Source organism: Plectrocnemia conspersa, unplaced genomic scaffold (genome assembly GCF_051122295.1).
Source record: "Plectrocnemia conspersa isolate PC_06_02 unplaced genomic scaffold, ASM5112229v1 ptg000005l, whole genome shotgun sequence".
Taxonomy (NCBI): domain Eukaryota; kingdom Metazoa; phylum Arthropoda; class Insecta; order Trichoptera; family Polycentropodidae; genus Plectrocnemia; species Plectrocnemia conspersa.
Window position 1 is genome coordinate 33,358,980 of NW_028277169.1, and position 15,595 is coordinate 33,374,574.

At 27.3% G+C, this 15,595-nt stretch overlaps 1 protein-coding gene across 17 annotated transcripts in view; it reads right to left on the bottom strand.

The window, feature by feature from the left end:
- The window catches only part of LOC148235462 (hemicentin-1-like), a 556,592-nt gene that overhangs the window by 514,821 nt on the left and 26,176 nt on the right, over window positions 1–15,595 (bottom strand). For 16 of the 17 annotated variants that reach the window (XM_088185616.1, XM_088185607.1, XM_088185613.1 and 13 more), the window contains exon 2: window positions 460–839. The exons of the other annotated variant lie outside the window; for it this stretch is intronic. In XM_088185616.1, the coding sequence (XP_088041742.1) occupies window positions 460–559 (100 nt within the window). In that variant the 5' untranslated portion in view covers window positions 560–839. The remainder of the gene's footprint in view (window positions 1–459; window positions 840–15,595) is intronic. 17 annotated transcript variants of the gene reach the window in all.

Sequence of the window (15,595 nt, forward strand, 5' to 3'; positions counted from 1 at the left end):
TATATTTATTATTACATCACACACAAGTCCGCAATATTATATGTATAATAAGATTTCATTTGACATTGCCGTAGAAAGCAAACGAAAATGTGAAAAAACACAAAACGTTTCGGCTCGTTACATCGACTGCAGTATTCACAACGGTATATATATATAAACATATATTATGCTGAGATTTTCGTTCATTTTTCCGCGAATACACGGAAAAATCCAATTGATGTGTTTCCTCCAGCGGAAAAAAATAACGATCACTTTAAAAACGTGAACACTTTCCACATAAGAGCAATTAAATGGGGGAAAAAAGTTAAAGTAAAGGCGCAGAGGTATGATGCATATGAAAAAAACTACCACCGGGAGAGAAAAATATTATTATTTCCTTCTGCGTTACGAATGATTTAGCGTATGTCGTTAAAAGTTTCGCGGAATGATTGCTAAAAGTAACTTTTTTTTATTTCTTACCTTTGTCCGCAGCGGCCTTCGCAAAGCTCCACAGCAGCAGGAACACGAAAGCTTTCTTCATTGCGTTCGTCGAGAGATTGACAACCACTGGCGAAGTCATTTTTTTAAATAAAATTATTATAATAATTCAATAGATTAAATTATTATTATTTAATGATTTTAACCGTTTATTTTTACTCACAACAATATATATGCATGTATCATAATTGATTATTAATTATGATTATTATATATATATATATATATATATATATAATATTAAATCAACTACTTTTTTAATTTATTACACACACATTACAACTATTGATACACTTTTGGTTATGTGACACTGACGATTATTAAATTTATTTATGTTTTATTGAAGGCGTATCGGGAATTACCTGAAACAAAAAATAATAAATATTAGTATTATATATTTTGACAAAATACTAGTGACATTGTTCGATCATTCGTACTGTCATAATTTGTGTAGGGTTATATATGTACAATAAATATATTAAATATCTGTCTCAGGTTAATAAATTATACCTATGATAAATGAAAAATCGAAATTGGTACAACAAAATAATTAATAACCAATTTTTAATAGGTTGAAAATGGACTGTTATTAGAGTGAGACGTCAGTAGCAGATGATATTTCACAAGTGATATTTGAAATTTTTGTGCGATTATTCACAGACATATCAGTTATTTTATTTATTTTTTGGTTCAAATAGTGACGATTTTATTATATTTTTTTGTATGAGTTCTAATTAAAACACAATGCAGCCCAGGCCGTAAGAAGTAGTAATAGACGTGTTACTGGCTATTTTCACCTTTAAAATAAGTGAAAACCCTTATTTTTATATTAATAAAAAAATATTAGAAAACACTATTAAATCTAATCCATAAACTAATATTCAAACACTCGCCGTATACTGAAAATTTTCTTCTGCAACCGCTTAACGACATCTGGATTACATAAATAGGGGATATAAATAGTAAAAAAGGGTTCCGCACAAAACTAACTAAAAAGCCAAATAAGCAAAGACTTAGTCTGTTTTGATTTTTATTTAATCATTTTTAAAAAGAAGCTTGCGATGAGAGCAAAATAAGTTTCAGAACGGAATTTTCAGATGGAAAAAAATATGTTAACGGTATGGTGATATTCTAGGGGAATTATTTATGTATCATTTTCTAATCGATATAAGATTGATTAAAAAATATTTGATTATAGAAAAACTTAAAGTAATGTATATGTATTTTAATAAAGGATCTTATTTTTTAATAATAGCAGTTACAATTACTGAATTATTTTATTTATTCCATTTATATTCTCATGATTTTTTCCTTACAGATTATTACATTTTTAAACATTTCAACTTATTTCTTTAGAACAAGTCATTCAATATTCAGATGAATAATATGTATGACTTATATTTTTATATTAATGTATTTATTTATTGAAAAATATTTGACAAAAGACGATTTCTGTAAATTAGGCATATTTTTAATAATAAAATTGTAGTCAAAAATAATATATATCGTTTTATGTCACTAAAAAAATTAGTAACTTCATATGAAACACATTATATAATAAATCAAAAAATATTTTTAATGATCAGAAAAACACTTATAATATGTATATGGCATTTAAAATGTTTTAAACTTTATAAAATTATCATAGTCTTAGCCCAAGCTATTGAAAAAATCACTTATGGGTTTTTCACTTGATATTTGTACAAGTGGTGGTGAAAAAGTATTAGAAAACAATAACAGTTATAATTTGTATTTCTAGATAATTGCAAAAAGTGGTAGTATAACAATGAATTTAAAATAAAATTTGATATTCACAGTGATAATATAAAAGCCTTTGATGACTTCACAGCCTCTAAAAAAATATAAAAAATCAAGCGATTTATATATTGTTAAATAGTAGGCAAAAGACGATTTCTCGAAAGATGATTTGTCGTTTAATAAAATAACTAAAAAAATAATATTTTTAAATTTATAATAATCTGTAAAATAAAATTTATAATGAACAGTTTGACTTTTGCAGCAGCAACTTAATAGTTTGACGAAGTATATATGTGCTATTTTTAATATTAAAATACTATTGCTCTATTAATATTAAATATTGAAAAAGCTTTTGACATGGTATGGCATGATGGTTTGATTCATAAACTATACAAATAAAATAAAACCGACTATCTGCTACGCCTATTATGTTTATACATGAGAAGTAAATTTTGCTTAGGTTAGAGTGTTGTTTAATAAATAATTAACATTCGATACCGCGAGTTCCTCAAGGAATTGGGCCATTTCTCTTTATCATATATGAACTATATCTCAAAATTTAAACATACACGTTTATCTATGTACCCTAAGAACTGTTGACGGTGTACCAATCGCAAAATTTTTTAAACACTTAATTAAAATTAAAATCACCGCCTCTCTATAGCGAATAGAGAAGTAACGTAAAATTGAAAACCAGAATATTTGGACTTTACACCTACCTGGACTTCAAAAATAATAAAATCTTGTATTACAAACAATTAATCAGATCCATTTAAATATATGTTTTTACGGTGCGGAGTGACATTGATAATATTTTTTTTTCTAAAATGAAAGTAAACTAAAATAAAGATTTAAAAATAAAATTCACTTCACCTTTTTTATACTAATCTTGCTAACTTATAATATATTACAAATACAGTCACTGTATATAAAAATATACACTAATTATCTTTTTATGTTTCATTAATTATTGATAAAACTAATCTTACACCAAAAATAAATTTTAGCATCAATTAAAACAATCTAGCAAGTGGTTCATAACCGTTTCTCACAAACAACACGTTGATCCTTATTAAAAATTATAATAGCACGGAAGCGGGCGCGGTTACAAAATTACAACATTACTCACAACTCGCATACTTTCACACACGCCTGTGATAATGATCGGCGTATTAGCGCCGAAACGTCACCGGCAACAAATTTCAAAACCTTCGTGCGAAACGCTAATAATTAAAATTTACAACACAATCGCAAAGTGTATGGCTTTTTTTTTGTATATAGTATACTTTTTTCATCTAAATTGGGATGTCGCTCGGTGGGCAGGGGACGATAAATGTCCGATATTATCTAGCAAAAGCTTTATATATTATATGTAATGCGTGTATGTGTGTATGTGAGCTTATTTTCGGAGCTTTTGTAGAAATTAATACGGCGACGATAATTTGGGGACACGCTAACTACGTAATGGCGAACGGAATGAATTAGTGAAAAGGCGCCGCTGCTAGGAAGGAAAAGTTATGCGACGCCAAAAGTGGTAACAATCTTCAACTTTTAACGCGGCGTTATTAACCCATAACCGGGGGAATTAACGCGAGGCAACTCTCGAAATGCTGTTAGGGTGTGACGTCAGATGTGAATGAGGTTTTGGCATAATTAGCGGGGAGATTTTAAATTAATTTTATGTATAAAATCACTGACGTTTAAAGTCAGATGGTTCAATCTTGGATTGGGACTGCAGCGATAGCTACACATAAAATTAGATGAAGCAAAATTAATTATCTGAATAGATTATGAATACACTGTGTTTCTCTAAAACGCTATAGATTTATTAGATCAAAATAAATGATTAAATATTTACTTAATTGTGTTTCTAGATATATTACATATACATAAATATTTGTATATATGAATGATACAATTGTATCGAAAATAATCTGAAGCTATTAATTCATACCATAAATAAAAAAGCTAAAGAAAATATTATAAATAAGTGGCTTATTAATAAATATTTAATAATAACAGTTATCTAGTTATTTATTTTAAATTATACAAAAAAATAAAAAAAATCAAGTTCACATTTAGATTTTACTCTAAATAAAAACTTTTTGTGAGCAACCTATTTCTACAAATTATTTCCAGAAAATATATTCACTAAATTCATTACTGGTTATGATGTATAATACATTAGATTCATCTAGTATGTAAAGATTTAAATCAATTTAACAAATTAAAATAATTATAAATTTACTCAACTTAAATTAAAAATACAGTAGATTAAAATTAAAGTTAAATAGATAATACATTGTTAATATATGTATATGTTTTAGGTTAATCCTAAATGATTTTTTTAATAAGGGAAAAAATATTTACCATAATTTATTATTATTGAAAGTAGTATATGTCCATTTCTATCTTTTATTAATTACTATTGCATAATAAAATTAAGCAATTGTATGGTTTTAAAAACATTTTGGCAACAATCGGCAAACGCAAACCCTTTAATATTAATATTGATAAAAAAATGGGTTTATACCGCCTTCTAAAACAACAGTTCTCAGCGACTGACGCCAATCAGCGACTGACTTTAAACTTTAATTTTAAAAAAACGATATTAATTGCAAGATTACCTATTAGTAAAAAAGATTAACTTTTTGAAACTTCCAATAGGGGCATATTTATCATTTCACTTTTAAGAATAAGTAATAAAACAAGTAATCGATTAATAAATTTAAAAATATAGATATTCTTTTAATATAATTTCGCTTTGCAAAACGTAAAAAACCTTTAGTCAGACTCGTAAAATTTAAAAGTTTAAGCGTTTCAAATATACATAAACGCAAGGGAAAAAAACAAGATTTCACTGAACTCGGCAAAAATCTTAAAATTGTGATGAAAAATCACTGAATAAAACTCTGATTCATGCTAAATGAGTTGAACAGCGATTCGGATAAAAAGAAGAATTCTGCAGTAATAAAATTCACCTATTTTTTGTTCCTAGATTAAAAAGTTTTCAATGAGATCAATTTCAATGCATATTAAAATTATACTTACATACAAACGTTTGCAAGTTAATCTGATTTTTTTATATAATTGTTTGAGAAACTTTGATATAGATTTTCATTGTTATTCATTAAGAAAATTGGATGCATTAAATGTATTCAAAATTACTATATATAAAATATTATTTTTATAATATTTATAAAATACGATTTTTCTAACTAAAGTGAAACTTTTTCGATAAATCCATTACTTTTCGTTATAAAATCAAGGGCTATTAATAAATACATCACGGTAACCTGTCGTTTAAATTTTAATAATGAAAGGTTGTCAATGAAATTGACAGATAAATCTCACAATGAAAAATGTATAACCACTTTAAAATATGAATATAAACGCATTAAATACACAAACTCTACAATTTTAAAGATATATACATTTAACAATAATTTGTGTAAATTAATAAAATAAATATTTTCAATTAGTTTTTGTTTACTATTAGATAATATTTTACATTAAATACGTAAATACATTTTAAATATAAATTATTGTATTATATATTACTTTTACGTAGTCTTCAAAACGTTATGTTTTCATATAAAAAGAATTGTATCGTGTAATGGTTTCATGTGTAATTTTTTAAACCAAAATATTGTAGTATATAAATTAATATTTAATTACATAGTATTTGTATTAAAAAATAATACAAATATTTATTTTTTTAAATACAGGATGGGTCAAAAAGATCTCCCATATAAGCTATACTAGGAGTAGAGGTGTGAGTTTGGCATAATTTAGTAGGTTAGGCTCATAAATTTAATGGGTGAACACAAAGCTTTGTTGTTCAAGCGTATTATAATAACAACCGTTTCGTGAAAATGACACAGAGAGCGTTTAGAGAGAGTTTAGCAAAAATGAAATATTACCAGATCAGAAAATGATTTTACAATATATTATAAGCTTTGAGCAACTAGATGCACACAGTTTGTAAAAATATTTTATATGCTTAATTAAATCTAAGTCCTTAGAAAATACTATGAACTCAGAATTAGGTGAGAGAGGTTATAACAACTGCAGAGCCTATATACAGCAATTAGTGTTTTTTTTCCTTTGTGGGAACTAATGTAAAAGGTTTTTGACACTTGATTTTTTGGGGATTTAAATAAAGGACCTGACAAGAAATCAATGAAATCAAGAAATTTTTAGTTATATATTATTTTTTTATTGATAATATTTTAAAGTCCAATAAAACAAAACATTTTAAAGTGAATTTTTTAGCTTTATTTATTTTCTATATCCTTTTTAAATGTACAAAATCTTTATGACTTATCTTGTAAATATGCCTTTGAAAATTCAAGCCGAGCTAAGTCGTATCTATAAAAGATTTAATGATTATTAAACTATTTAATTGAATATATAAATTTATTAATTATTAGTATTAAATGTTTAAATATAATTCAACCGATCTTTAATACGAATTGGACTATCAGGAAGCAGTACTATGTAAATACGACTATCAGGAAGCAGTACTATGTAAATAACATATGTTAATATATTAATATTCAACGGCCATTTCAAAATAATTGATTTAAAACTCTCACTATGTGTATTATTAATAGTTAACAAAAATAAAATATTCTTAGCCAGAATATACAACATATAAAAAGATTTACATGCTATAAATGAATTTAAATAAATATACACAAAGCTTATGTAAATATACATATATAAATAAATATATATAGAAAATTTTTTAATTCATGGTAAATTATCATGTTTGTTTAAATCAATAAATTTTCCAAAATTCACAATGAATTTTAAAACTCTAACGTGACTGTTCGAGCATTTTTTTTATATTAAGTAACAATAAAATTAAAATCAAATCAATTTACATTAATATTATTTGGCATATTACTCAAAATACACTCTGTCATTTTTTATTAAATATCTATAAAATATTAAATAATTCATATATAATTTTATTAACTTATCTAAACCATATAGTATTTATATTTTTGTTAAGACATATATATTTATTAATATTATATGTATTAGTGTACAAGTAAATGCTAGTAAAAATAAAAGTAAAACGCAATCGGTTCTATTCTTTTATACACCTAATCGAAGAAAGTCTCTAGAGGAAAATTTTCACAAAGCAAAGGTTACACAGAAAGTTTAAAAGACGATTAAAATTCATTACATGTATATTACATATTATGTTAACGGTTTTAATATGTATGTTTTGAGTAAACTGTTATAAATTTACAACGTAACTTTTACGGTTAATAATCATATTACGACATTACAAAAATAAAAGGATATTTTAATAATAAAGCAGTGCTCTACAACTTTTCTTACCTAAGGCACACGAAATAAATTTCCGCAGCACATCGCGAGTAAAATATATTTATAAAATTAATACAAATAAAAACTTTGTTGTAATTAAATTGTAAAAAAAAATTGTTGTAATAACGAGCAAAATATTTTTTAACTGTAAATGCTTAACCACTGAAAATAAGATGATTAAAAAATTTAAAACATATACTATATGTGGTTCTAAGAATAAATGATATTCAAAAAGATTAAACTACATTTATACTAGATGTAAAAAATGTAATAATAATACATAAATAAATAGTATATAATAATTTAAATTTCTATATATTTGTATATATATTAAATATTTTTATTATTTATAGTTATAATTTAGTATAATTCATTGTGCCTATTATTCGGTCGGACCTTAGTAATGTAATGTATTGCTATAGTTATCTGTCATCTTATGGTTCGATATATTTCAAGAATTAATCCATTCCGGGAAGATATTTACTATCCACACAGAGAAAGAAAATCTAAATTTATACTGGCCACTCTGTGTGTTTTCGCCCAACTTTTATATTAATCCTCTGTGCGTGCCTAACGAAACAAGATCGACAATCGCATCCGAAAGGTCGAGCTCTCAGGGTCTATTTAAAAGACGCCACTGGAGCGAGACTCTTAGCCGAGCACAGGGCCGCAGCGGGCGCTCTTTATCTAGGCCAGATTATCTCGGGGCGGCTGCGAAATAAAATCACAAAAAAGCGTAGAGGTCCGTTCGGTGAGATGTAATCGCCGCCGTCGCCGTATGAAAGTTTTATTCCCGAAATTTAAATTTAACATTAAAAGTGTTTCTGCTATCGTAAAGTTGGCAGTAAAAAATAACGGTGGGCCGCTATGACACCCTAATGCCCGGGGGTCGTAAAATTTACGATCCCTAAATACTGAATCGCGCCACTACTCTCCCTCTAGTACACTCTTCGATTCTTACCGATGAGAAACGCACGAGTTATTTTTAAATTACACTATACAACAATTCTAAACTACTCTTTTACATATGAGCCGTTGATTTTAGAAGTGGGGCAAGTCCATTTTGCTAAAAAAAATATCTAAAAATTTCTGATTTTAATCAATTCACAATCATATCTATAAATAATAGTGTCAAATTTTTTACTAGTTATTTATTTTGGTCAATGATATTAATTGTTTGCTGATTTTGAATATGAGGCAAGTTCACTCAAAATAAAATAATTTTAATAAAAATTGAAAAGCGTGCTGTTTGTTAGTTTCCATAGTAACGAGGAAACGAAATTATGCGTCTTACAGACTAATGGTTTTACACAAAATTGTACTAAGAGAAGAATACGACCAAGAAATAACAGTGGAACAGTTTTAAATATTATTTTGATACCAAGAAAGCAAAAATTTTAATATGCAAAAGATTTTTTTGCGACTCGCCAAAGCTGTCTCGAACCAGCTATGTTAAACATATGATACTCGATCACAATAGTAAGCAAGGAGAAAGGAAGGCAGAAAAAAAAGACTCAATCACAAAGAGTCACAGCACAAACTACATTAGCGGATAGTCCAACATTGTCACAAGATCAAATTACGACAGATTACAGCTGACAATAATTTAACTTGACACTCCAGCGATAATTCTTAGACTTTAAGACCAGCTATTTTGACTTTACCATCTGATCGTGGCAGCTACATTTACATATATATGCTTTTATAAATTATATATATAGCTTTTATGACCACAGAGTTTTTTAATAATGGGATTTTTTATCGACGATTTTATTATATGACAAACGAAAAATAAAACTGTTTATTATAATCAGTGCCTAATTTTATATTAAAACAGTTTTTTTATTTTTTGTGACAAAAAAATACAATCAAGTTTAAACCCAAATAAATCAATGTCTTTTTAGCGCAAAGCTCTGGTAATCTCGTACTTTGCACTAATGTATCGCTTTGTATGAACTCTAATGTTTTTCTAGAGTAGGCTTGTTTAAGAATATGCTTAGGTAATATTTGATGAAAAATTTGAAACGTATATAATTTAATTCTGAGCATCGGTGCTTCGTATTGCGCAGCACTCAGATTCATCAAAGAACCTCTCCTTCAAAACCAGCAATATTGACCTCAGTGAGGCGTTTCCAAGAATAAGGGTTCGACAAGAATCTCTCACGAAGTGGAAAACCCCGCTTAGATCATTATTTGTATACCAAAGCGTTGATAAGTCGTTCTCAAGGGCTTGGAATCAGTCGTAGTGCTCTAAAGCGCAAACCAAATAGTCTTAAAATGATTGAATATAAGATACAAATACGATCCAAAAAGTGAGTGTCTCTCAATAAGCCTTAATAATTTCATCAATATTACCCAACGGGTTAGAATAATAGTAATTCAAATGAGTATTAGTATTCACGATATGTGGACTGTATACAAAGAACGTTCAGTGCTTTTATAAATTATATATAAAAGTGCCGACAAGTCAATGAAAATAATAAACTGTGCAAACTTCGACGGTAAAGCATATTTATATAAAAAAACAATTGTCACAATTGGTTCAACGTTAAAGCGTAGGCAAAGCAAAAACATTCATATTCAACCAACAGCCGCTTCCCACTTTGCATCAACTTTCAATCAAACATGTTTTAAATGATTTTAAAATATAATGCATATAATTAATACCATAATTAATCATGAATTTGTACAAGTATTTTTTCAAAATATAATTTAAATTAAATTAATGTAAAAAAAATGTTTTTAATTTATTTTTTATCACTTTTCTTTAAATAAGGTATAGAAACAAATCTTAGTTCCGAAAAAAATAATTTATTTTGTCTATATTATGGCGTCTTTAGTAGTAAAATATAATAAATAAAAAACACGTTTTATTAACGTTTCCAAATAGAAACGTTATACAATAAAAAAATAAATCGCATTTCGATGTTTATTGCCTTAAAAAAATATTTCTGTGTTTTTCTAGTTAAAAATAATATAGTAAATATTTAAGAATTGATGCTTGATATTGATATACAGTGTCAAAACATATCGTATTAAGGTCACCCATGAAGTAAATATTCACATCGGTGAGTTTAATGGTACATATTATATTAAGTTAATAAAATAGAGTATCTATTATATAAAGCTATTAGATTTAATTTGCAAACGATATATTATCCTGAATTTCCAGACTCATTTTATATACCGAAAATATAAACAAAGGATTAAAGCACGCAATCAGATTTATATCAGACCATTGCATTCACACGATTTATTTAGAACATCACACGCATAATTCGTCCTTGGTGTAGCACCATACCGCCGTCAGTTGGTTTGGATAGCTTAAAAATTCACTCGGGGTGAAAATTCCCCACACTGCACGGCCGAGCTAGGAAGAAAAAATGTAGAAAGATAGTATCGAAAATAAGATTTGGAATGCCGCCAGACTTTTACGATTATGCGACGGCACATAATGAGCAAAGCATAAGCATTCGCAGTTTTTCGGCTCGATCCCCGAGGGACGACGACGCGCAGAGGTCGATAATAAACAAGTTTTCATGCCCAATAACACCCGTGTCCACTTTTCTCATGTACCATTACAGGAAAGAGAAAGAAATGCCAAAAAATATGTGATATATGTGTATGTAATCGAATAATCAGAAGCGATTTCGGACTAGTCGCGTGTTGAGAGAGTTGCGTAATGCGCACTGTGTGTGACGTGTGATCAGATTTTGAGTGCTTTCTAAGTTAATTCATGCAAAAAATAGCTATTACATGTGAAATGAAGTGACTTGAGATTATTCTAAAACAATTAAGGTTAACTTAGATATATATAAAAGATTAGTCAAAGAAGCAAATGAGTTTAAAAAATTAGCAAAAAATATTTTTCCTTGCGCTTTATGTGTTATTCCTTTTTAATAACTTTCCAGTAGTTACTTATTTATTGTCTATATTTCGGCAGCGATGTTTCTGATACCACTACTTTGACCTAAAAGCATTGTGTGAAGTTCAAACCATCCGCGTCATTCATAATAAATTGAGAAATTACCATAAAGACTACTTGAACAACGAAAAGACAAATCTCCCACAATACAAAAGTTAAAGTCATTATGAATTAAAACCACACATCACAATAAGACAGTTTTAAAGCAATCGCAGACGATTTTCATAGTAATAAAACAACGTTTCAACGATTCCTTAAGGGTCCAGCCTACATCCTTTGCTCTTCGCATAATTTATTATTGCCATTTTAATTTTCTTTTATATGCAGATCATTTAAAATCATGTAAATTCTTTGATCTATTATGCACTGTTTTTCTTTACAGAGTGACTTAAATTTTCTTTTTAGATGGGTGTTTACTAATAATTTAATATTTAGTTTTGAATAGCGCCATTTTGTGTTAACAGATCATTTCCATGATCTCGATAGAAACATTTTTGCTGAAGAAACTTCCACTCAAGATTCCAAAATCACTTTTTAGAGCAAATGGAACTTCTCTTTGGAGATGCGAAAACGCGTATCAGACACAATACGTTGGAATCTGCGCCTTTCACAATTGTTTTACGAATTCCCTGGTTACCGAGACGTTAACCACCTATTATTATAGCTAATAAAACAACCTTTTGTATGAGAAGACGCGTGTAAGGCAATAAATTCAACCCTGCCTTTGAACTCCCTGATTAATAATCGCCGAAATAGCTATCTAAACACTATTTGCATTAACACAGTCAGTTTGAGAGCTATCCATTTCATTATTATTTATAATTTAGAAAGAAATGGCAAGTTTGGGTTTATTTTTTAAACATATTTATAAAAAAAAGATAGAAATTTTAAGTGAAAAGTTGAAAAATAATTTACAGAAAAAACACTAGAAATTTAGGAAATTGAATTCTACGGATAATGACATAACTAAGACTTATTACTTTATATCACATGAAATTGCGAAGGCTCATAAATCAATATCCGATGGTGAATTTATTAAATATTGCATACTTTATTCAGCAAAGTTATTACGTCTCAACAAAAATGTTATTATAGAATGCATATGTGTTTCTGAAATGATGTTTCAGAAAAAGTGTAAAATAAAAAGCTAAAAGCTTTATTACTTTATTATATTCATTAGTTTTATATAAAAGCAGTTATATTAGGTATTCTGTTTAGCTTGCAATATTTATAAAAGGAATAAACAATAAATTTAAAATAATTGAATAATCGAATAATTATCAAACTCACGAGCAATGAATGATAATACTACAGGCAAATATTTATTGCTTAATGGTAATAAATGTTTTACTGACTTACGCATAGGCCTGTAAAATATTATTAATATAACAACAGATGGTTACCTAAATTTATCTTAAAAAAAATTGCGATTATAAAAATAATAAGTGGTTAAGTCAAGTCAATTAATTTAAATTAAAAAAATGTATATTTGCACTGCATAATTCACCAGAATGTTTTATGTTAAAAAATTTAAATTGAATCATATAGAGAAAGTTGTGACCGGGAGTGAAGTTTCAGCAACCTTGGATAATTTACATTGTCAAAATTTGCAATAATGTTTTAAGGATGCTCGGCTTGGGAATTTAGTATGGTTTAGCATAAAAAAATTAAGCTTTACTTATTCACAAAGACTAAAATTGGAAATAAAAAATGCAAGCATTCAGTGCTCTTTAATATTATTAATATTTAAGCTACAGCAAAAATAGACTAGAAAATGACAAAAAAAATAATAAACGATTGACTTAAAGATAAAATAAACAAATTTAAGATTTAAAGAGTAAAAGTCATATAGTCTGTAGAAGGTTAAAGAGCACAGGAAAATATTTATTTTAATTTTGAATATTATCTCTTTTTATAATCTACGGAGTTGTATTAAAAAAATATAAATACAAACGTTATGATTTTTAAAATCTGTGCCATGCAGATGACATAAACAGTTAATTAAAAGAAAAAATAATATGAACTTTTAAACCAATATTGATGAAATAATAAAAAATATATAAAACCAATGTTGGTTATGCACTTTCAATATACTATACAATATTATTTTAATTAAAATATAAATAAATAAAGCATTACCAATTAATTAAATGAAGTACTTCAATACAGTATTTTATTGTACTAATAATCCATTAGACTAATTATAAATTCTATTTATACAGTTAAATGAACTTATAATTATCTCACAATTAGCAAATTGTGTAATAGAAAACAAACATGCTATTCGTAATAAAACCTAATAAATTACTACACATTAATAGATATTATATCCATTAATGATTCTATACCAGGTGACCCATATAAATAAATTTAAGATTCTCAAAATATTTGGATAATACTAACGATAGCATATTTTAAAGTCTTGCTTACACGACTTTGATATTTTATTCAGTACAGAAAATTCTTAGAAAATGTCCATTTTTGTAATACACTTTTCATCATATTTTTGTTGCTCTATACATATTTATGCTATATGTATTTTTTATTCAATATGTCCCACGCCCGCGTGCATCTGTTTGCTCGTGTATGAAATATGTAATATTGTGTTGTATTCTCATTTTTTTTGTATCTCTCTCTCCAAAAAAAAACATATATTCGGAATGTCATTGATTGACAAGCCATAAAAGGATCGACGCGGCACATGATGAAAAGTAAAATTTTCAGACATTTACGAGTGTATATTATGTTCTTATTTTTTGGGTATTATTTTTTACGCCACATTTTGAATAGTTTATATAATATATTTAAGCTTTTTACATCAAACATTATTATTTTATTAAAAATAAAAAATATACAAGAGCGATTAAATATGATGCGTCAAAAAGATTAAAGGCTGACTGTAAACATTTTTTTAAGTGACTTATTTATTCAAGATGTACCGAAAAAAATTAAAGTAAATAGAGATATATAGGTGTATATATATGTATGTAATACTATAAATAAAGATATTATAGTATATAGGTATAAAATAGGCATATCTTACAGAGGTATCAGATTATATTGAATCTCTGAAATAATCCGCAATATTTAAAAATGGGAATTAAGAAACATATTATTACTAATACAATATAAATAAAAGTAAATCCCAATAAACTTGGTCCATGACGAAAAGTACAAATAACACAAATTCCCTTGATTGACAAGCCGTAAATGGACTTGCCGATGAAAAAATGCGTTAACGAGCTTTCCGGTGAATTTTTTACAGCTTTTCGTTATTATTGTATTTCTGCTCAGAAACGAAAAAAAGATCGCTGAGCGGCGAATCTAACCGGATTTACGTGTACGTCCGCGTAAAAACGGATATCGAACGGTTTTTTTTGCCATTCACTCATTGCATTTCCGACTTTGAAAAGGCTTAACGGCGGACGTTTGACCGGAAAATTCCCGTGGAAAAATCGCAAACGGCGAAATGGAAATTTTTCAATGGATCTCCGCCGATAATATCATTTCTCATTCTTTCTCTCTCTCTCTATCGCAATTTAGCGTTTTTTTAATTTTAAAAAAGATAATATTAAAATATTTATCTTTCACCTGAATTAAATTATCTTGTGGTGAATTTAAAACCTATATTTTAATGAAAATTGTATTATATTATAAAAATATATTTGTATATTTTACTATATAAAAACATATAACCATATATTTTAAATAAAGTATAAACTTAAACTACATATACTAATACTTCATAGAAGTTGTTAAAAATAAAAACCTAGCTATATTACTAAAGTTATACTTTAATTATATAATTGTCGGGTATACTAATCTCATGAAACAATTATACCAACCAACAAAGGGATTGAATAAGTAAGTCTAAAAATGGGCAAACATCTTTTTGCAAAATTTACACTCATAAGAATCCAAACAATATGCTATTAAATCATAAGCCCTGGTTAAAATCAGTATATGGTACATAAAGACGGACTTTTTTGGTAAAATGGGACACCACCGTGAGAACACATTTTTGTAGATTAAGTCAAAATATTCGTCATAATTTAGAAAAATTACAATTATACGGCGCAAATTTATTGAAAA